This window comes from Scyliorhinus canicula, chromosome 8 (genome assembly GCF_902713615.1).
Source record: "Scyliorhinus canicula chromosome 8, sScyCan1.1, whole genome shotgun sequence".
NCBI lineage: Eukaryota > Metazoa > Chordata > Chondrichthyes > Carcharhiniformes > Scyliorhinidae > Scyliorhinus > Scyliorhinus canicula.
The window spans coordinates 188,046,157-188,068,121 of NC_052153.1; the positions used below are offsets into that span (position 1 = coordinate 188,046,157).

General features: G+C 47.5%; 1 protein-coding gene across 9 annotated transcripts in view; it reads right to left on the reverse strand.

Annotated features, from left to right (window-relative positions):
- The window catches only part of htt (huntingtin), a 256,270-nt gene that overhangs the window by 218,799 nt on the left and 15,506 nt on the right, over window positions 1-21,965 (reverse strand). For all 9 annotated transcript variants that reach the window (XM_038805852.1, XM_038805859.1, XM_038805861.1 and 6 more), the window contains exons 2-5: window positions 12,369-12,452; window positions 10,288-10,408; window positions 2,710-2,769; window positions 986-1,065 (exon numbers count right to left, since the gene is read on the reverse strand). In XM_038805852.1, the coding sequence (XP_038661780.1) occupies window positions 986-1,065; window positions 2,710-2,769; window positions 10,288-10,408; window positions 12,369-12,452 (345 nt within the window). The remainder of the gene's footprint in view (window positions 1-985; window positions 1,066-2,709; window positions 2,770-10,287; window positions 10,409-12,368; window positions 12,453-21,965) is intronic.

Here is a 21,965-nt window from a genome sequence, read left to right on the forward strand (position 1 = left end):
TAAACAGCCCCCGTTGTGGGGAGATGAGACTCTGTAATTTTCCCGGTCCCAATCCCAGCAGCGTTGCTGCAGTGGTTATCAAATGAAGACCAGGAATCTCCTTGCAAAAATTCCAAGGGCCAAAGAGGGGAGAGAACGAGTTGCAAAGTGAGGAACTTTGTGGATAGCACAATCGCTTCACAGCTCCAGGGTCCCAGGTTCGATTCCGGCTTGGGTCACTGTCTGTGCGGAGTCTGCACATCCTCCCCGTGTGTGCGTTGGTTTCCTCCGGGTGCTCCGGTTTCCTCCCACAGTCCAAAGATGTGCAGGTTCGGTGGATTGGCCATGATAAATTGCCCTGAGTGTCCAAAATTGCCCTTAGTGGGTTTACTGGGTTATGGGGATGGGGTGGAGGTGTTAACCTTGGGTAGGGTGCTCTTTCCAGGAGCCGGTGCAGACTTGATGGGCCGAATGGCCTTCTTCTGCACTGTAAATTCTATGATCTTTAGCAACAAAGGCAATGTGCCCCTTTGACGCTTTCAGCCGCAGAACCCTCATGGATCCGAGAGATTAATAAGGAATGTAATGGGATAAAATAACGTCGAATTGCACACAAGTACACAGGCCTGAAGTTATGATCTTAATCATTGTAGTCATTGCTTGATCAATTTGTATTACACAGCAGATACCGCAAACATTATTAGTCTTGACAAGCTAGCTTGGAGTAGATGCTGAGTTCAACTGTAAACAGGTATTAAATTGGCAGGCGAAGTTGAAGATCAGAAATCCCAAGTTATCAAATTATATTTTAAAAATCAGGTCCATCACTAACAAACCTCGGTCATGCGTTCAACCTATGGAGCAATTGCCTCGTACTATCTCAATTAAAGATTGTTAAAACACCCAAACTAAGTCTGATTTGAACAGAAAGAATGCTGGATAATGTCAACCTGAAACACTTGCAGTTTAACGGCAGCAGAAAATTACCACATGATATATAACCGACCTGCACTTCTGTGGACGAACAAGGTGAGCCAGCTCAGCGAATCTCCAAAGTGCAGCCCGTAAACTCCTTGATGGGCCATTCTGTGAAATTGAGGAGAAAAGAACCACTGCTCAAGCAATGCATCATACTATGTGGAAAATAATTTGCCTATGCACCTCCCAAATCAGAGACCTCAACCGTCAAAAGACAACCGTATCTGGTGCCTAGAGAAGAGCATTATCTCTCGATTCCCTTCAAATCACACACCCAACATGATGCGAAACGTATGATCGTTTTTCCCAGTCACCGTTGGGTTAAAACCCTGGACTTAGGCTGAGGCTTAGTAGGTCTCACCCTTGGCCCAGAAGGTTGTGGGTTCAAGTCTCACTGCAGAGGTTTGAGCACAAAAATCTAGGCCGACATTCTGGGGCAGTACTGAGGAACTGGCTGCACTGTCAGAGGCATCATCTTTTAGATGGGATGTTGAAACAGATATCCTGTCTGCCTTCTCAGTGGACTTAAAAGATTCCATGGTATTATTTAGAAGAGGTTAGGAGAGTTCTTCCTGGTGTCCTCACATCCTTTAAAAAGTGCCTGGATGAGCACTTGGCACGTCACAACATTCAAGGCTATGGGCCAAGTGCTGGCAAATTGGATTAGGTAGACAGGTCAGGTGCTTTTTCATGCGTCGTTGCAGACTCGATGGGCCGAAGGGCCTCTTCTGCACTGTATTGTTCTGTAATTCTGTGATCCTAGCCAACACATAATCTGCCAATCAGCATCACTGAAACAGATCCACTGTTTTCTCAACTCATTGCTGTTTGAGAGGGTTTGCTGTGCCCAAATTGGCTGCTGCTTTCCATCATTGCTTCAAAAAGAAAAAGTAATTCTTCTGTGCAAAGTGCTTTAACATGGCCTGGCATGGCAGAAGTCTTTCTTTTCAGTGCTGGTGAGGCTTGCAACGCCCATGTCCCACAAATCTTTTTTTAACTCCCAACTACAAAAATCTGTGAGCAGCCCAGTTAAGGTACATCTACTAGCTATAAATCAGTTATTATGCAACTCTATCCTGTTACTGTCATTCAGAGTTTGTCGATACACCACCATCTTAGCTTCCCCAAATAGGATTTCTCCAAAATCCCCAACATCTCTTAATTTCAATGCTTTAAACCGTCCAGCCTGTACGGCCTAATTCCACCTCCTACCAATACAGTTATTCAAGTCTAACCGCATTGCTGGGTGCAAATCATTCCAACCCCACTCTTGTCGAATCCTAATGCAAGTCAAAGAGCACGCCCAATGTTTCAATCCTTGCATTTGGGGAAATGCTGTCTGTAACGTTTGATTAGTTGAAAGTTAAAATTCACCATTGTAGAATGTGAGAACTGAACACTTATGACAACTAAAAGACCAATGCCTATCTTTAAAATAAATATGCACGGCTATCGGCACAACATCGAGGGCCGAAGAGCCTGTTCTGTGCTGTACTGTTCTATGTTCTATTGTTCTATGTTGGTCAGCTCTAGAAATCACAAATACACGAGCTGGTAATTAAAAAGCAGATGTTCACATTTTTCTTTCAGATGACAATGCATTCCACTCCCAGTAACTATTTCCGTGAAGCCTGGTTTAAAAATATCCCAGACAATACATAATTACAGTAAACTCACCAAACAAAAGCTTTGCTATGTATAATTACTTCTTAGAAACGTTTATTGGAAACATTTGTCTGGTCGCTTACCAACCTTTTTAATTTCCTTGTACAATTCTAGTTGTAACCGAGGCAGATTAGAGTCAGTTAGGGCCTGTTAAGAGAAAAAGGAACGTGAACTGCTCAGGTATAGACTTTAAGCATTTTCATTTAGCATCATTTCACAGCCCAAACTGCAAGAAGCACAAATTTCAATCTATTAGTATATGGATGTTCCAATAAAACTTTATTTTTCCCAATGCAATTGCAAACTGTTTAAAGAGATCAAGGCTCCGGAGCAGAATTGTCCTTTCTCTTTGCTTTACTTCCTCCTCCCCGGGTCCTCACCACGTTGAAATCAGACCCCTTGCTCAATCTCGAACTCATTTCTTCATCCCAGAATTTCATGCCTTCTTCCCGCAATGCTCAGACTTTGACAAACAGCAGGTTTGGCATCACAATTGCGTGATAATTATTTAATTTTCACTTTCGGTCTTCTGAAACTCATGATGCCTTGACCATTCATCACAATTCTCAATTTCAGTAAAGGCATAATTGCCCTGGTTGACAGCCATTGCAATATGTGTCACAGATATAAAATTATCCACACCCTGTTACTTGCACAGTGTATAGGTTCTGGAAGCAGGCCATTAGGTTTAGAACATAAGAACAAGGAGGAGTAGGCCATCTGGCCCTTCGAGACTGCTCCGCCATTCAACGAGATCATGGCTGATCTTTTGTGGACTCAGCTCCACTTTCCGGCCCGAACACCATAACCCTTAATCCCTTTATTCTTCAAAAAACTATCTTTATCTTAAAACATTTAATGAAGGAGCCTCAACTGCTTCACTGGGCAAGGAATTCCACAGATTCACAACCCTTTGGGTGAAGAAGTTCCTCCTAAACTCAGTCCTAAATCTACTTCCCCTTATTTTGAGGCTATGCCCCCTAGTTCTGCTTTCACCCGCCAGTGGAAACAACCTGCCCACATCTATCCTATCTATTCCCTTCATAATTTTAAGTTAAATCAGAAAACGGATTTAAATAGAACCATCCAAACTACTGACTTTTTTTATTATTGTACAAGTAATTCAAACAGGTCAAGATTGCCAAAACACAGGTGATTTGTTAAAACATTGGCCAGCAAACCTACACTCTGCCGTATTAGTTTGCTCAGCTTTGCTCAAGAGGTGGCTCATGTTCTGGAGCAGAAAAATGGAGATTGGTGTCAAAACCAGTGAGCACGGCACAGGATTATGCTGAAATTCAAGTACTTGTGGACAGGAAATAGAAACACCCACACATTCAAATACCGCATACACAAAGGGAAGCCAGAACAAATACATGAAACAGTGAACCAAAATTACAGACCCACCACCCCCTTGTTCTCACCCTACCGTTCCTGTGGGAGCATGAGCACCTGACAGGAATAGTGATATCAAAGTTACAGAAAAGGAGAGAACAAGAGGGGGAGTTGAAGTGCTGTAGCAAGACAACAAAGAGAAGGAGCCAATTAATCAAGATGTATCATCACTGGTTGTCTTCAAAGAGTCACAACAACAGGGGCGGCACGTGGTGCAGTGGTTAGCACTGGGACTACAGTGTTGAGGACCCGGGTTCGAATCCTAGCCCTGGGTCACTGTCCATGTGGAGTTTGCACATTCTCCCCGTGTCTGCATGGGTTTCACCCCCACAACCCAAAGATGTGCAGGGTAGGTGGATTGGCCAGGCTAAATTGACCCTTAATTGGAAAAATTAAATAATTGTGTACTCTAAATTTTTTATTTTTTTTTTAATAAAGAGTCACAATAGCAATAAAATCATTTTACATCATAGAAACCATTAGCAATGGGTGGTTTTAACAGCACATCATCAACAAGTCCTCTGATGCTGGTTCCGGTGGCAACCATGACGGAGTAGGTCGCACATTTGGTGGCTCCCGCTCTGGATAGACATTTGACACCCCCCCCCCCCCACTTTGTTTGCGCTTTTAAGTGGTTAGCACAATTGCTTCACAGCTCCAGGGTCCCAAGTTCGATTCCCGACTTGGGTCACTGTCTGTGCGGAGTCTGCACATTCTCCCCGTGTCAGCGTGGGTTTCCTCCGGGTGCTCCGGTTTCCTCCCACAGTCCAAAGATGTGCAGGTTAGGTGGATTGGACATGGTAATTTGCCCTTAGTGTCCTAAATTGGGGTTACTAGGTTATGGGGATGGGGTGGAGGTGTGGACTTGGGTAGGGTGCTCTTTCCAAGAGCCAGTGCAGACTCGATAGGCCGAATGGCCTTCTTCTGCACTGTAAATTCTATGAATCTATGAAATTTCTAGGAAGTCTGTGGAAGAAACAAAAAGTCAGATTGAGCTGGGTGGTGGCTGCAGCAGCGGACACGATGGCCGGTGTCCAGACCCCTGGGGCTTCGACCCAACCATCAACGGAGGAGCTGATGCAGGTCATCCGGGAAGGCTTCGCCAGACAGAAACGGGAATGTCTGGACCGGATTAAGGAAACGGTGGGGAGAATGGAGCGGAGGCTACATGCCCAGGGCAGGATGATCCAGAAACTGGAGAAGGCGCTAGCTGACCAGGAGGACCACCAGACGAGAGAGCGCGAGATAGAGATATAGAGATAGAGATATAGAGATATAGAGATATAGAGATATAGAGATATAGAGATATAGAGATATAGAGATATAGATTCATAGAGAGAGAGAGAGAGATAGAGATATAGAGAGAGATAGAGATATATATATATAGAGAGAGAGAGAGAGAGAGAGAGAGAGAGAGAGAGAGAGAGAGAGAGAGAGAGAGAGAGAAAAAGAGAGAGAGAGAGAAGAGAGAGAGAGAGAGAGACCTCCGACCAGGCTGGTTACATGGAATGTTGGAGGGCTAAATGGGTCGGTGAAGTGTTCGCATAGGGCTTTAAAGGCGGACGTGATAATGTTGCAGGAGACGCACCTGAAGGTAGCGGAACAAGCGAGTGCAGTTTGCGGTGGGGAATATTGTTTCGGATGGGGGAGGTCGCTACGTTATGGTTAGCAGTAGGCTGGAAGGGAGGAAGGTGGTCTTGATCAACATAAATGCGCCAAACTGGGATGATGCGGATTTCATAAAGAGGGTGCTGGGGAAGATACCCGACCTGGATTCCCACAAGCTGGTTATGGGAGGGGATTTCAATAGAGTTATGGATCCAAGCCTGGACTGGTCGTGCTGAAAAACGGGCAGAGTGTCAGCAATGGGAAGAGAGCTGAGGGAGTTCATTGAGCAGATGGTGGGGGGATGGGGGGGCATCCGTAGAGGTTTGGTAGGCCGACAGGGAAGGAGTATTCCTTCTTCTCGCACGTTCATAGGGTCTACTCCCAGATCGATTTTTTAATACTGAGTAGGGATCTACTGACAGGGGTGGTGGATGTGCAGTATTCAGCAATCACCATTTCCGACCATGCCCCGCATTGGGTTGAGCTACAAGTGAGTGAAGAGAGATTCCAGCGCCCGCAGTGGAGGCTGGATGTGGGACTGCTGGCGGATGAAGGGGTGCGCGAGAGGGTGAGGAAGTGTATACAAAACTACCTGCAGGTCAATGATACGGGGGAAGTCTCAGCAGCGGTGGTGTGGGAGGCGCTCAAGGCAGTGGTGAGAGGGGACCTGATTTCAATCCGGGCTCACAGGGACAAGACGGACAGGGCAGAAACGGACCGACCGTTAGCGGAGATTCTGCAGATTGGCAGGAGGTATGCGGAGACCCAGAGTGCGGAGCTCTTGAGGGAACGGAGGAGGCTGCAGGCGGAGTTTGGGGTGGTGTCCATGGGCAAGGCAGTATAGCAACTCAGAAAGGCGAGGGATATGAGCATGGAGAGAAAGCCAGCAGGATGGTGGCTCAGCAGCTCAGAAAGAGGGAGGCAGCTAGGGCAATAGGTAAAGTGGTGGATGGAGGCGGTAACCTGGTAGGGGATGCGGCGGGTGTGAACAGAGCTTTCAAGGATTTTTATTGCAAACTTTATAGCTCGGAGCCCCCCGCGGGGCCGGAGGGGATGAGACACTTCTGAGACGGCCTGACATTCCCAAAAGTGGGCAGGGATATAGTAGAAGGGCTGGGCGCCCTGATCAGAGCTGAGGGGATATTAGAGGGCTTAAAGGCCATGCAGTCAGGTAAGGCCCCTGAGCCGGATGGGTACCCGGTAGAATTTTATAAAAAGTTCTCCGGGATATTGGTGCCGCTGCTGGTCAAGGTTTTTAATGAGGCAAGGGACAGAGGAGTGCTTCCCCAGACGATGTCGCAGGTTACCATCTCCTTGATTTTAAAACGGGACAAGAACCCGTAGTTGTGAGGGTCTTATAGGCCGATCTCCCTTCTTAACGTGGATGCCAAACTGCTGGCAAAGCTTTAGGCCACTATGATTGAGGATTGTGTGCCGAGTGTTCTTAGAGAGGACCAAACAGGGTTTGTTAAAGGTAGGCAACTGGGGGCGAATATAAGATGATGTCTCAATGTGATCATGATGCCCCCGGAGGGAAAGGAGGTGGAGGTAGTGGTGGCTATGGACGTGGAGAAGTCATTTGACCGGGTAGAGTGGGACTACTTATAGGAGGTACTGGGACGGTTTGGATTTGGGGTGGGTTTTATCGACTGGGTCAGGCTGTTATATCAGGCCCGGAGGCGAGTGTGAGGACAAACAGGATGACTTCCGACTATTTCAGACTACACCGTGGGACGAGACAGGGGTGCCCCCTCTCCCTACTGCTGTTTGCACTAGCTATAGAGCCGCTGGCAATTGCTCTGAGGGCTTCAGGGGGTTGGAAGGGGCTGGTTCGGGGGGAAGGGGGGCATAGGGTTTCATTGTACGCAGATGACCTGCTTTTTTACGTTTCGGACCCGATGGCAGGGATGGACAGAATCATGGCGACCCTGGGGGAATACGGCCGGGTTTTGGGGTACAAATTGAATATGACAAAAAGTGAAATGTTTGTAGGAGAGAGGCCAAGGGGACCGGCTGAGGGATCTGCAGTTCCGGCTAGTTGGGGACAGTTTCGGGTACCTGGGAATACATGTGGCGCGGGAATGGGGTCGACTACACAAGCTGAACCTGTCCCGGCTGGTAGATAAAATGCGAGTGGAGTTCCGGAGGTGGGATGCACTTCCGCTGTCGTTAGCTGGGAGAGTTCAGACAGTTAAAATTATGGTCCTCCCGAGGTTCTTATTTATGTTCCAGTGTCTCCCCATTTTCACTCCACGTTCCTTTTTTTTTTAAAGAGGGTAAGCAAGATCATTTTGGGCTTTGTATGGGCGGGCAAGTCCCCGAGAGTAAAGAGGGTGATGCTCGAGCGGAACCGGGGGGGGAAGGGGGGGGGGGGCTTGCACTGCCGAATCTCAACAACTATTATTGGGTGGCTAACATGGGGGGGGGGGGGGGGGGGGGGGGGGGGGGTGTCGTCGACTTGGGAGTGGATGAAGGCAGCCTCATGTAGGGGCAGCAGTCCGGGGGCGTTGGTGACAGTGCCTCTGCCATTTTCGCCTGCGCGCTTCTCCACCAGTCCTGTAGTGGTAGCGGCCCTTCGGATCTGGGGACAGTGGAGGAGGCATGCGGGAGCAATGGGAGCATCGGTCTGGTCTCCAATATGTGACAACCACCGTTTGCTCCGAGGAGGTTGGACGGGGGGGCTATGGCGGAGGGCGGGGATTGAGCAGGTGGGAGATTTGTTCTTGGATGGGAGCTTCCCTGGCTTGAGGGCGCTGGAGGACAAGTTTGGGTTGACAAAGGGGAATGAATTCTGGTATATTTAGGTGCGGGACTTTTTGCGTAGGCAGGTGCCATCTTTTCCGCTCTTGCCACTAAGGGGGATCCAAGATAGGGTAGTGTCTAGAGGATGGGTGGAGGAGGAAAGTGTCTCGGATATTTACAAGGAGCTCATGGGGGCGGAGGAGACGCAGACTGAGGAGCTGAGGCATAAATGGGAGGAGTTGGGAGGAGAGATTGGGGAAGGCCTGTGGGTGGACACGCTGAGCAGGGTTAATGGGACTGCAACATGTGCCAGGCTCAGCCTGATTCAGTTTAAGGTCGTCCACCGGGCCCACATGACAGTGTCCCGGATGAGCAGAATCTTCGGTGTAGAGGACAGGTGTGTAAAGTGTCTGAGAGGACCGGCAAACCATGTCCACATGTTTTGGACATGTCCAAAACTTAAGAGATACTGGCAGGGGTTTGAGGACGTCATGTCTAGAGTATTGAACATTAAGGGTGGCAATGGGTCCGGAGGTGGCGATATTTGGGGTTTCAGAGGCCCCGGAAGGCCGGGGGGGTGAAAGAGGGTGTAGTATAGGGGTCAATTAGGCAGATCTGGGTAGGAGGGGTTAGGGCAATTGCACTGTGTACTTTGTTTAATGTACAGTCCTTTTGTTTTCACGTTTTGTAATTCTACTGTTTACAATGCCAAAAAATACCTCATTAAGATTGTTTATCAAGAAAAAACAAGTCCTCTGATTTAGGGTGGCACGGTGTGCAGTGGTTAGCTCTGCTGCCTCACGCGTCAAGGACCCAGGTTCGATCCTGGCCCTGGGTCACGGTCAGTGTGGACTTTGCACATTCTCCTAGTGTCTGCACCGGCCTCACCCCCACAAAATCAAACATGTGCTGTTAGGTGAATTGGACATTCTGAATTCTCCGTGTCCGAAGAGGTGCCGGAATGTGGCACAGTAACTTCATTGCAATGTTAATGTAAGCCTACTTGTGGCAATAAAGATCATTAAATTAAATTATTGGGTCGGTAGATTGGCCACGCTAAATTGACCCTTAATTGGGAAAATAAAAATGGGTGCTTCTAAATTTATAACTATTTTTTTTTCAAACATTCCTCGGATTTCTTCAACCTAACTAATATTTTGTTTACATTCTCTTACATTCCCCTACACACACATTTTTCATCTGCTTACAAGAAAATGAGACTTCATCCAGTCCTTTCATGGTGAAAGATTAGCCGAGTGGAAAAATTAATGATTTGAAAAATGAAAATTGCTAATTGTCACAAGTAGGCTCCAAATGAAGTTACTGTGAAAAACCCCTAGTCGCCACATTCCAGCGCCTGTTCAGGGAGGCTGGTACGGGAATTGAACCCGCGCTGCTGGCCTTGGTCTGCTTTACAAGCCAGCTATTTAACCCACTGTGCTAAACCAGCCCCATGCCATTTAAAATGGATCATGGTTCACTCAGTTTAGTCAAGCATCAGTCTCAAGGTACGGATTCCCATCCCAACCTTCTTATCTATGCCTGTATTTTTAAGATTTGAAATCGCCACCTCGATATCTATCAAAACCTCCCACTCTTTTACCATTTTTGACCCAAAACAACCCTTTGTTTTTGCCCCCATCATCTGGGAAGAGCAACTCTCTGATATCACACGTGCATACACACGTTTACCTTCTGCAAAGACAAAAAAAAAATCCAATTCTCATTAAAGTCTCCCACTTTATTGCTATTGTGACGAAACATTTTGATTAATTGGCTCCTTCTCGTTGCTGTCGTATTGACAACCCTTCAACCCCCTCTGTTGCTCTCTCTTTTTCTGTAACTTTGATATCACCATCCCTGGCAGAGACTAACATTTGGAATGCTGCACCAACAGAGCAGTCATGAAAGCGAATTTACCTTAATGATTTTATTTAAACATTCATCTGCTACCATCCGGACATCAGACTCAGCGTCATCACAACACAGCAGAAACATTTCCATTGCAATCCCCAACAACTTCTGAAATTCTGGCGAATTCCTGAAAAAAATACACAAGCAGGCAAAGTTGAGGGGGAAAAGGTTGCAGTGTGTCCTCAAATTGCAAATTATTTTTCCCAGCTGATCTCTGGTCACGGTATTTTTAAGAAAACATTTATAAAGTGCCCACAGCAACACTATCAAAATCACCAAGCCATGTAAGGAGATAGCCATGCTTGGTCAAAGAAGTAAGTTTAAGAAGCATCTTACAGAAGGAAAGGGAGAGGATTTAGGGATGGAATTCCAGAGCCTAAGGCCTAGGCAGATGAAGACACTGCTGCCAATGGTGGAACAAAGCAAACGGGGGACAAGCAAGAGGTGAGAATTGGAGAAGTGCAGAGTTCTCTCAAGGTTTGTAGGGCTGGCAGAGGTTAGAGGTTAAGGAAGGGTGTACCATGGTAGGATTTTAAAGCAAAGATGAGAACGTCAATTTTGAGGCTTTGCTCGTAGTAGGAAAATGACCATAGCGGTTCTCTCGTGATGTTTCTCACAATAGTCAGACTATGCCAGTTTTGTACAGGCAGGGAGCACTACACCATTGAACATACAACATATTATTGCACTGCTAAAATGTAGCTTTTTAATTTGGCATCCCTTGAAGATCATCAGCTGTCTCTTCTAAGCACCATCTCACACTTTCTATCATGAAATTCATTTGCCAATTATGCAATCATTCCAGAACTTCATTAATGCTTTTGTGCTGTTGATCACAGTCATCCTCTGTCTTAACTATATCTCTCGCAATTTGGCGTCATCTGCAAATTTTGAAATGTAATTGAGTCGAGAGTCCAAATCTACTATAAATAGCGAACAGTGATCTGAGCACCAATCCTTGCAGAAGGACCAGCACTTTCCCACCTTTTGCCAGCCTGAGTAGCCACCCTTAGTTACCTTTTCTATTTTGTAGCCAACTTACTATTAATTCTGCTATCTCTCCCCTGACTCCACGTGCTCTGACCATGTTCATGAGTCTACCTCAACGAAGGCCTTTTGGAAATTCAAATACATTACCTACTACAACAGTACCATTCCCTACTCTTGTTATTTCTTCAAACGTTGGTCAAGGATGGACTTCCCTTTAGAAATTTATGCTGACTATTCTTTGCTATATTTTCAATATCTAGATGTTCGTCTATTATTAAAGATGTAATAAGAGATGAAACTACCTGGTTGAAGTTTCCCTGGTCTTTATTCTATCACCCTTTTTAAATATAGGCATAACAATAGCTGTCACCAGCTCTTTTGCACTACTACCGTCTACATAATAGAGCCTTTATATTTTTACTCTAGCTCCCTTTAATGTCCATCTGGAAATAGTATTTATCCTCTCCATTTGGTTACCGTATCAATTATCTCATCTCATTTCTGCCGTCAATGTCTTTATATCTTTTGATGTCTTCTAATAGTGCCACAGCAACATTGTTGGTCTCCAGGGTAAATGCCAAAGCCAACTAATTATTCATTATTTCTGCCATTTCACTGTCATTATCTGAGTTTATCCCTTGATGGCCAGATCACTATCCTGACTTTCCTATTCTTATTCGTGCATCAGTAGAATAATAAATTAATTTTTATTTATTTCGTTATTAATTTCCTACATCTGCTTGGCTTCCTAATTTGTTTTTTTTACTTCTTCCCAAACCTCTTTGTGTTCTCTTTGCCACCCTTTCAGATTGCTATGTATTTAGCGTATGCCTTTGCCTTGGCTATCAATTTCTTTCCCCCATCACTTTGCTCATGTGTGTCGTGTTATTGACTATTTTGTTCCTTTTGTAAGCAGATGCCTAGACTCTATTGAATGAATGTAGCAGAACAAGAGATTTCTTCCCAGATTCACACAAGAATGCTAAAGCAACATCGATGGAAGTTCACTGGGTCATTTTCAAAATCATCGGTCATTCCAAATGCAAAGTAAACCCAGGAGCTGAAATTCAACAAATATTAAAATGCAACTAATTTACCTCAGAGACTGTGCAACTATGTTTTCACATATGGTCAGGCAGTGAGTTACACGGTCCTTTTTGGTTGTGGCAGATTCTTTCTTCCTGGATAAAACAGACAAACAAGAAGAGCAATTAGCCACCTACACACAGTACATGCGTGTTCTGAAAGTGACAGATTTTCACCAGCACCTTTCAGCAAAGCATTTCAAAGAAAATCATTGTCCCCGCAGTATTGCTTATAGGACCATGGAATCATACATTACAGAAAGCCACTTGGCCCATCGTATCTGTGCCACCTCTTTGAAAGAACAACAATCAGTCCCATTCCCCCACCCGTCCCCTGCTCTTTTCCCCCCGAGGGTCTGGGCTTTATTTCCTTCCACTATTTATCCATTTCCCAACTTTCAGCTTTATGCTTCTCGTATCTATTCCCTCTGATTTCTGATTTGTTGATCAGAGGGCTGTCAGGTTGAGCAAAGCTGGAGTTGGTGATTGAAGCCGAGGCTAGGATTTTAAAAATTCTTTCACCGGTGCATGGTCGTCACTGGCCAGGCCAGCCTTTTTATTGCCTATCCCTAATTGCCCTCGAGAAGATGCTGGTGAGCTGCCTTCTTGAACTGCTACAATCTCCGTTTAGTATGTATATGGACAGTGCTGTTAGGGAGGGAGTTCCAGGATTGTGGCCCAGTGACGGTGAAGGAACAGCTATATAGTTCCAGGGCAGGATGTTAAGTGGCTTGGGGGGAAACTTCCAGGTTAAGTGTTCCCATGCCCTAGTATGTCAAGGCGGTAGAGGTTGTGGATTTGGAAGGTGCTGGCAAAAGAGCCTTGCTGCACTGAGTTGCAGTGTATCTTGTAGATAGCACACGCTGCAGCCACTGTGTGTCAGCGGGGGAGGGAATGAATGTTGAAGTTGGAGAATGGGGTGCCGATCAAGTGGGCTGCTTTGTCCTGGATGGTGTCAAGCTTTTTGAGTGTTGTTGGAGCTGCACTGACCCAGACAAGTGGAGTATTCCAACACACTCCTGACTTGTGCCTTGTAGATGGTGGACAGGCTTTGGGGGGTCAACAACGATGTGCAAGTGATCAAAGGTAAGAGTGAAAAAGGGATAAGCGAACAGACACGTATAGTGGATTAAGACTGTTACTGCTGCCCTTGTAGAGGATACACACCAATAGGTACTGGTCGGCTGATCAGATTGCTCCCAAGTTGCAATTCCACACTCACGCCAGTGACACTCAGTACGCGCGCGCGCGCACACACTTGAAATACAGCCTGTATCAAAGATCAACCCAATCCTATTATAAATCATATGCGGAGTGTAAAATGGCAATTAATAACATCAGATCAAATCTGCAATTCCAAAATGGGTATTGGGATTTGCATGCAATAATGGGTTCTATATTATGGGAGGGGTGATGAGTCTTTATAGAGAGTGCAGAATGATACTTGGCATGAGGAAACACACATACCAAAGTAACATAGGAAATAATATAGATAGAATCATTTAAAAGGTTGAAAGGATGGGAAAGTGTAGATATTCCCTTGAATATGGATCTAATTGAGGTCGTTAAGCCGATTCACAGATTTGATAGAATAAAGCCAGCAAGAAGATATTTTCTCTGGTGGGGCAAATCCAAATCAAGAGGACATAATCTTAAAATGAGAGTTTGGTCATTCAGGAGTAAGCTCATAGAAATCACAGTGCAGAAGGAGGCCATTCAGCCCATCGAGTCTGCACTGGGTCTTAGAAAGAGCACTCTACTTACGGCCACGCCTCCACCCTACCCCCGTAACCCAGTGTAACCAAACCTAACCTTTTGGACACGAATGGGTAATTTAGCGTGGCTAATCCACTTAACCTGCACATCTTTGGACTGTGGGAGGAAACCGGAGCACCCGGATAATACCCACGCACACACGTGGAGAAACTCCACACTGACAGTCACCCGAGGCCGGAATTGAACCCGGTTATTCACAATCTACATCAATGAGTTGGATGTGGGGACCAAATGCAATACTTTAAGTTTGTCGATAACACAAAACTTGGTGGGAATGGGAGTTGTGAGAAAGACACAAAGAGGAGTTAGACAAACTAAGTGGGTCGGCAGGAACATGGTAAATTAAACACAATGTGAAAAAACATGAAGTTATTCACTTTAATAGGAGGAACAGAAATTCAGAGTATTTCTCAAATGGGGAGAGATTTGGAGGTTTTGATGTCCAGGAGGTGTTCTTGTTCGTAAGTTACAAAGCTAACATGCAGTTTCAACAAACGATTAGGAGGACAAATGGTATGTGAGCCAAATTTTTTTTTAAAATGAAAGTTCATCAGACTGATCCCTGGGTTGGCGAGACTGTCATACGAGGAGAGATTGAGGAGACTGGGTGATTAGAGGTGATTTCATTGAAGCATACAAAATTCTTACAGGGCTTCACAGGTTAAAGAAAGTAAGGATGTTTCCCCTGGCTTTTTTTTGGGGGGTGGGGGAATGGAGAGAGAGCGAGAGAGATAGAGACCTGGAACGACAAGGCACACTCGCAGAATTTAGGAGGTGAGGAGCAATTTCTTCACGCAGAGGTTGGTGAATCTTTGGAATTCTCTACTGCTGAGGGCTGTGGAGGCTCAGTCAGTGAGCATGCTCAAGGCAGAGATAGACACCTTTCTAGGTATTAAAGACATCAAGAGATATGGGGTAGTGGAGGAAAATGGCTTTGAGGTAGAAAATTAACCATGAATGATGGAGCAGACGCAAGGGGCCGAGTGGCCTCCTCCTGCTCCAATGTTCCATGGAATCTTGCCTAGCAAGCTACTTCGTTGTGTCCAATCGCTATTGAAAAAAGCAGCATTGATGTAGCTATACCATATGGATTGCAACTGTTCAACAAGGCAGTAGCTCACTACACCGTTTCAAGGACAATTAGGGATTTGCAACACCACTGGCCTTCCCAGCAACATTCACATCCCAAGAATGATTTTCAAGAAAGCACAGAACAGGCTGTAGGGGCCGAATTACCTTTTTCTCTTGTTAAGATCCCGAACCAGGTCAAGGATTGTACAAGGACCGCAGAAAGGTACATGTAAATGCAGTAAGCAATTAGGAATGCAAATGGCTTGTTGATCTTTATTGCAAGGGGATTAAAGCACAAGAATCATACAACCCCTACAGTGTAGAAGGAGGCCATTCACTGACTCTGCGAAGGAGACCAAAGGAGTCTCGCTGTAGTTGCACAGCTTTAGTGCGACCACATCTGGAACAGTGTGCGCAGTTTCGGTTCCCACTTGCTCACGAGGCAGTGCAGCAAAGGTTCGTTAAATTGGTCCCTGGGATGAGGGGGCTGTCCTATTAAGAGAGGCTGAGCAAATTGGGCCGATATTCACTGGAGTTTAGCAGGAGGGGGAATCTCATTATAACCCACAAACGTCTGAAGGGGCTTGATGGGATGGATGCTGAGAGATTGTTTCCACTGGTAAGGGGGTCGAAAGCAGGGAGGGGAGGGGCGCGCAGTCTCAGGATAAGGGGCCGATCATATAAGACTGGGATGAGGAGAAATTACTTCATTCAAAGGGTTGAGAATCTTTGGACTTCTCCATCCCACAAGAGTTGTGGATGCCTCACTGTTGAATATATTTAAGATTGGGATCGGTCGATGTTTAGTCTCAGGAAATCAAGGGACATGGGGAGCGAGCAGGAATGTGCAGTTGAAGCTGAAGATCAGCCATGACCGTACTGAATAGCGGAGATGGGCTGGGTGGTTTACTTGTCATAGATGTCATAGAATTTAATCATGTCATAGAATTTACAGTGCAGAAGGAGGCCATTTGGCCCAACGAGTCTGCACCGGCTCTTGGAAAGTGCACCCTACCCAAGATCAACACCTCCACCCTATCCCCATAACCCAGTAACCCCACCCAACACTAAGGGCAATTTTGGACACTCAGGGCAATTTAGCATGGCCAATCCACCTAACCTGCACATCTTTGGACTGTGGGAGGAAACCGGAGCACCCGGAGGAAACCCACACACATACGGGGAGGATGTGCAGACTCCGTACAGACAGTGACCCAAGCCGGAATCGAACCTGGGACCCTGGAGCTGTGAAGCATTTGTGCTATCCACAATGCTACCGTGCTGCCCATTATTTCTTGCATTCTTGAATTTGTGGCAGAAAGCCAAAGACAAAGGCATCCTGATTCCAGCATAACTCAGGAGAGATAACAGCCTCCTCACCTGCTTGTCTGGTATCATTCCAAACCATGTTCAGCGCAGGTAGAATTAAAATTGGGGCACGCGGGGGGGACCTGTTGGAATTTCTAACGCTTGAAAAGGTCAAATTTGAACTGAGGGGAAAGATGGAGGGGTTCTACAATTCATGAGCGTTATTCATTATGCACTTTTGAGAATTGGATCATATCGAACATTAGGGGGGGGGGTTGGGGGGAGGGGGTGGTGTGTGCTAATGGTGACTATGGGTGATTCCTGATTCCTTTTTGTCATTTGTTTATGTTAACATGCGGGCCAATATCTGGGGTTTGGTGGGAGGATGGGATTGTTGTTAATGATATGGGGATTGACATTACATTCATTACTGATTATTGTTTATTGTTGGGTGTAAATTTGGGAGAAAATGTGAAAAGGGAGGAGAATAAAAATATATATTTTTTTAATTGGGGCATTACTTTCCAGGAACTATTGCAGGGATAAATTAATGACTATGCTGACAAGATAGAGAGTAATGTGTCAAAGATTGCTGATGATTGCTAGGTGGAAAGGTAAGCTGTGAGAGAGGCTGCAAAGAGATATAGACAGGTTTCCAAACTATTTCTATCACAGTTGTTGCCCTTCAAGACTGTAATGTCAGATCGACCCGTGATACTTGAGCTCATGGATAACAGTAAACCCCAAGAGAGTTCCTCGAGCAGTGCATCTGCCGCAATTGCTTCAACCGACAATGTCTAACAGCTCAGGTAACCTGCGGTCATTGAGCATGACATCACCAGCTCACTCAGGCAACAGAACACAACCCACTCGTGTGTAAGACACAGATGAAACAAATACATTTTAAATCTTACAACACAGCATATGCTATTTATTATGTGCCAGCTGAATGTTTGTCAGGAAAGAAAACTACTTCTGTAGCTATTAAATATGCACTTGTCCTCAAGGGCCCCACATGGGCAACATGCTCAAACACCTCCCCCTAGCTAATACTCCACACTCATTGTGTGAAGGTCTGTTCTCCTATACATTTCTATTTTTTTCCTTCTCTTCTTTCATCCCCGCTACTCCTCCACACCTAACCTCACCCCTATCCTTTTGTAAGTCACCTTGGGATGGTTTCAACATTAAAAGTACTACAGTCACGTGTTCAACAGGACCAATGAGCGGGGGAATTGGTTAACCACACAAGAGGGGACGTTTGCAGGGATATGGGGAAAGGGGAGGAGAAAGTTGGATTAACTGGACAGGTCTTCCAAAAATCCAGCACAGGTACAATGGGCTGAATGGCCCTTTTACACTGTCTGATTCTGGGAAATAAATTATATTAGTTGTTCGGGTTTGCTGATGCAGGGCGCTAATCCCGAGAGTAGTGGGGGCGGAGTATTCGGCGATAGCCATTTCTGATCATGCCCCACATTTAGTGGATCTGGAGCTGGCGGAGGGGAAGGATCAGCGCCCGCTGTCGAGGCTGGATGTGGGGCTTTTGGCAGAGGAGAAAGTGTGCGGGCAGATCTGTAGGGGCATAGAGGGGTATCTAGAAACCAATGATAACAGGGAGGTGCAAGTTGGGGTGGTTTGGGAAGCGCTAAAGGTAGTAGTCAAAGGGGAGCTGATATCTATTCGGGCGCACAGGGAGAGGGGGGAGAGGGCCGAGAGGGAGAGGCTGGTGGAGGCAATGGTAAGGGTGGATAGGAGGTATGCAGACAGCCCGGAGGAGGGGCTTTTGAGGAAGCCGCGCAATCTCCAAGCGGAGTTTGACATTTTAACCACCCGGAAGGCGGAGGCGCAGTGGAGGAGGGCACAGGGGGCGGTATATGAGTACGGGGAGAAGGCAAGTCGGATGTTGGCTCACCAGCTCCGGAAGCGGGAGGCAGCTAGAGAAATTGGGGGAGCCACGGATGCAGGAGGGAACTTGGTGCGGGGTGGAAAGGACATCAATGGGGTGTTCAGATCCTTTTATGGGGGGCTGTACCGGGTGGTACCCCCTGGGGAAGTAGGTGGGATGGACCGCTTTTTGGATAGGCTGGAGTTCCCAAGAGTAGGGGACGAGCGGGTGGAGGGTTTGGGGGCCCCAATCGAGTTGGAGAAGCTGGTGGAGGCGTTGGCAAGTATGCAGACAGGGAAAGCGCCGGGGCCTGACCGGTTCCCGGTGGAATTTTATAAGAAATTTTCAGATTTGCTGGGCCCTCTGCTTGTGAGGACCCTGAATGAGGCTAGGGAGGGGGGGGCTCTGCCCCCAACGATGTCCAGGGCAATTATCTCTTTGCTCCTGAAGCGGGACAAGGACCCCCTTCTGTGTGGGTTTTACAGGCCGATCTCGCTCCTTAATGTAGATGTCAAGTTGTTGGCAAAGGTGCTGTCCAGGAGGGTGGAGGATGTGGTCCCGACGGTGATTCATGAGGATCAAACGGGGTTTGTAAAGGGGAGGCAACTGAATGCCAACGTGCGGAGCCTCCTTAATGTCATGATGATGGCGCCGGTGGCTGGGGAGTCAGAAATAGTGGCGTCCATGGATGCGGAGAAAGCTTTTGATAGGCTGGAGTGGAGTTACCTGTGGGAGGTGTTGCGGAGGTTTGGGTTTGGTGAGGGGTTCATCAGCTGGGTGAGGTTGCTGTACACTCCCCGGTGACGAGTGTGGTGACGAATGGGAGGAGGTCAGCGGACTTTTGGCTTTCCAGGGGGATGAGGCAGGGGTGCCCCTTGTCTCCCCTGCTCTTCGCGTTAGCAATTGAGCCCCTGGCCATGGCGCTGAGGGGGGGGGACCAGAAGAGTTGGAGGGGGATTGTGCCGGGGGGGGGGGCAGTTTGTCGCTGTACGCGGATGATCTGCTGTTGTATGTCGCGGATCCGGCTGAGGGGATGCCAGAGGTGCTGAAGATACTTGAGGAGTTTGGGGACTTTTCAGGCTGTAAGCTCAATGTGGGGAAAAGTGAGCTGTTTGTCCTGCACCCGGGGGATCAGGAGAGGGAGATAGGGGAACTCCCATTGAAGAGGGCTGAGAGGAGCTTTAGGTATCTTGGAGTGTAGGTGGCTAGGACCTGGGGGGCCATGCATAGGCTTAACTTTTCGAGGCTGGTGGGGCAGATGGAGGAGGAGTTTAGGAGGTGGGACGCGCTACAGCTTTCGCTGGCGGGCAGGGTCCAGTCGATTAAGGTGACGGTGCTCCCAAGGTTTTTGGTTTTTTTCCAGTGCCTCCCCATATTGATCCCAAAGGCTTTTTTCAGAAGGGTGAATAAGTCGATTCTGGGGTTTGTGTGGGCGCGGAAGGCCCCGAGAGTAAGGAGGGTATTTTTGGAGCGAAGGAGGGAGGTAGGGGGCCTGGCGCTGCCCAACCTGTGCGGATATTATTGGGCGGCGAACGTGGCGATGATTCACAGGTGGGTGACGGAAGGGGAGGGTGACGCATGGAAGAGATTGGAGGTGGCGTCCTGTGCGGGTACGAGTCTGGAGGCTTTGGTGACGGCCCCACTTCCACTCCCCCCGGCAAAGTACTCCACGAGTCCGGTGGTGGTTGCGTCCCTTAAAATCTGGGGACAGTGGAGGCGGCATAGGGGGGAAGTGAAGGCCTCAGTTTGGGCCACGATATGGGGTAATCACCGTTTTGCGCCGGGGAGAACGGGTGGGGGATTTGGGAGTTGGCACAGGGCAGGCATCAGACAGTTTGGGGACCTCCTCCTGGATGGGAAGTTCGCGACTCTGGAGGAGCTGGTGTGGAAGTGGAACCTCCCCCGGGAACGCTTTTAGGTATATGCAGGTCAGGGCATTTGTTAAGAGGCAGGTGGCGGAGTTTCCGCGGCTGCCGCCAAGGGGGGTGCAGGACAGGGTGCTTTCGGGGACGTGGGTCAGGGAAGGGAAGATCTCGGCTATTTACCAACTGATGCAGGAGGAGGAGGAGGCCTCAGTAGATGAGCTCAAAGCAAAGTGGGAGGAAGAGCTAGGGGCTAGGGGAAGAGATTGAAGATGGAGCGTGGTCGGACGCCCTGGAGAGGGTGAATTCCTCCTCCTCTTGCGTACGGCTCAGCCTAATTCAGCTGAAGGTGCTGCATGGGGCTCACATGACAGGGGCAAGGATGAGCCGGTTCTTCGGAGGGGAAGACAGGTGTGGGAGGTGTTCGGCGAACCACACCCATATGTTCTGGGCTTGTCCGGCCTTGGAAGGGGGTGGCAGGGACTTTGTCGGAAGTGGTCGGGTCTAGGGTCAAGCCGGGCTGGGGGCTCGCGATCTTTGGGGTAGCTTCGGAGCCGGGAGTGCAGGAGGCGAGAGAGGCCGGCATTCTGGCCTTTGCGTCTCTAGCAGCCCGGCGCAGGGTTCTGTTACAGTGGAGAGATACGCGGCCCCTGAGTTCGGAGGCCTGGATCAACGACATGGCTGGGTTCATCAAGTTGGAGAGGATGAAGTTTGCCCTGAGGGGGTCGGTACAGGGGTTCTTTCGGCGGTGGTGGCCCTTTCTCGACTTCCTGGCGAAGGGGTAGAGAGTGGTCGGTCTCAGCAGCAACTTTGGGGGGGGGGGGGGGGGTTTGGGGATAGTTAAAGGGTTTGTCTTTGCGGCGGTGGGTTTGCTATGTCGTTATTTTCTTCTTTCTTGTATTGCTGTTGGTTTTTGTTATTATTTATTTGGGGGGGGGGGTATTTTCTTATGTTGGTGTGGAAACACGCCTGGTTTGTTTTAAATTGTGTGGAGAAAATTTGTTATTGAAAAACTTGAATAAAAATTATTTTTTTTAAAAAGGTTTGCTGATGCATTTCCATAATGCAATAAGACAAAGTATAAATTTAAGTAACCTCAATTACAACAGCACGCACATACGTACATTTTGTAATACACGTTTTAATTAAATTTAGAATTGATTTAATCCTGGTACTCCCTTCCTAACTGCACTGTGCTGGACCACAGCGGCCCTTCTCAATATCAATGAGGGATGGGGAATACATTTTTTTTTTATTCATTCAAGGGATGTGGCATTCCTTGGCCATCCCCAGTTGCCCTCGAGATGGTAGCGGTGAGCTGCCTCTTGAACCGCGACAGTCCATTGGCCTGGCTGACGACACACATCGTGATTACACAAACAAGTACAGAAAATAATCAACAGGGCTAATGGAGGGCTAGCATTTATATGCTTAGAAATAAACATAGGAAATGGGAGGCCGTTCGGCCTTTCAAGCCTGTTGCAATCATTTGTTGCAATCATGGCTGATCATCGAGTTCAATACCCTGATCCTGCCTTCCCCCCGCAAATCTCTTGATCGCTTTAGCCCTAAGAGCTATGTCTAATTCCTCCTTGTATCTAGGGATTGGAGTATAAAAACAGAGGTTAGTTATGCTGCAGCTATGCAAAACTCTGGTTAGACCCCTCTTGGAGACAGTGTGTAGTTCTGGGCACCACACCTTTG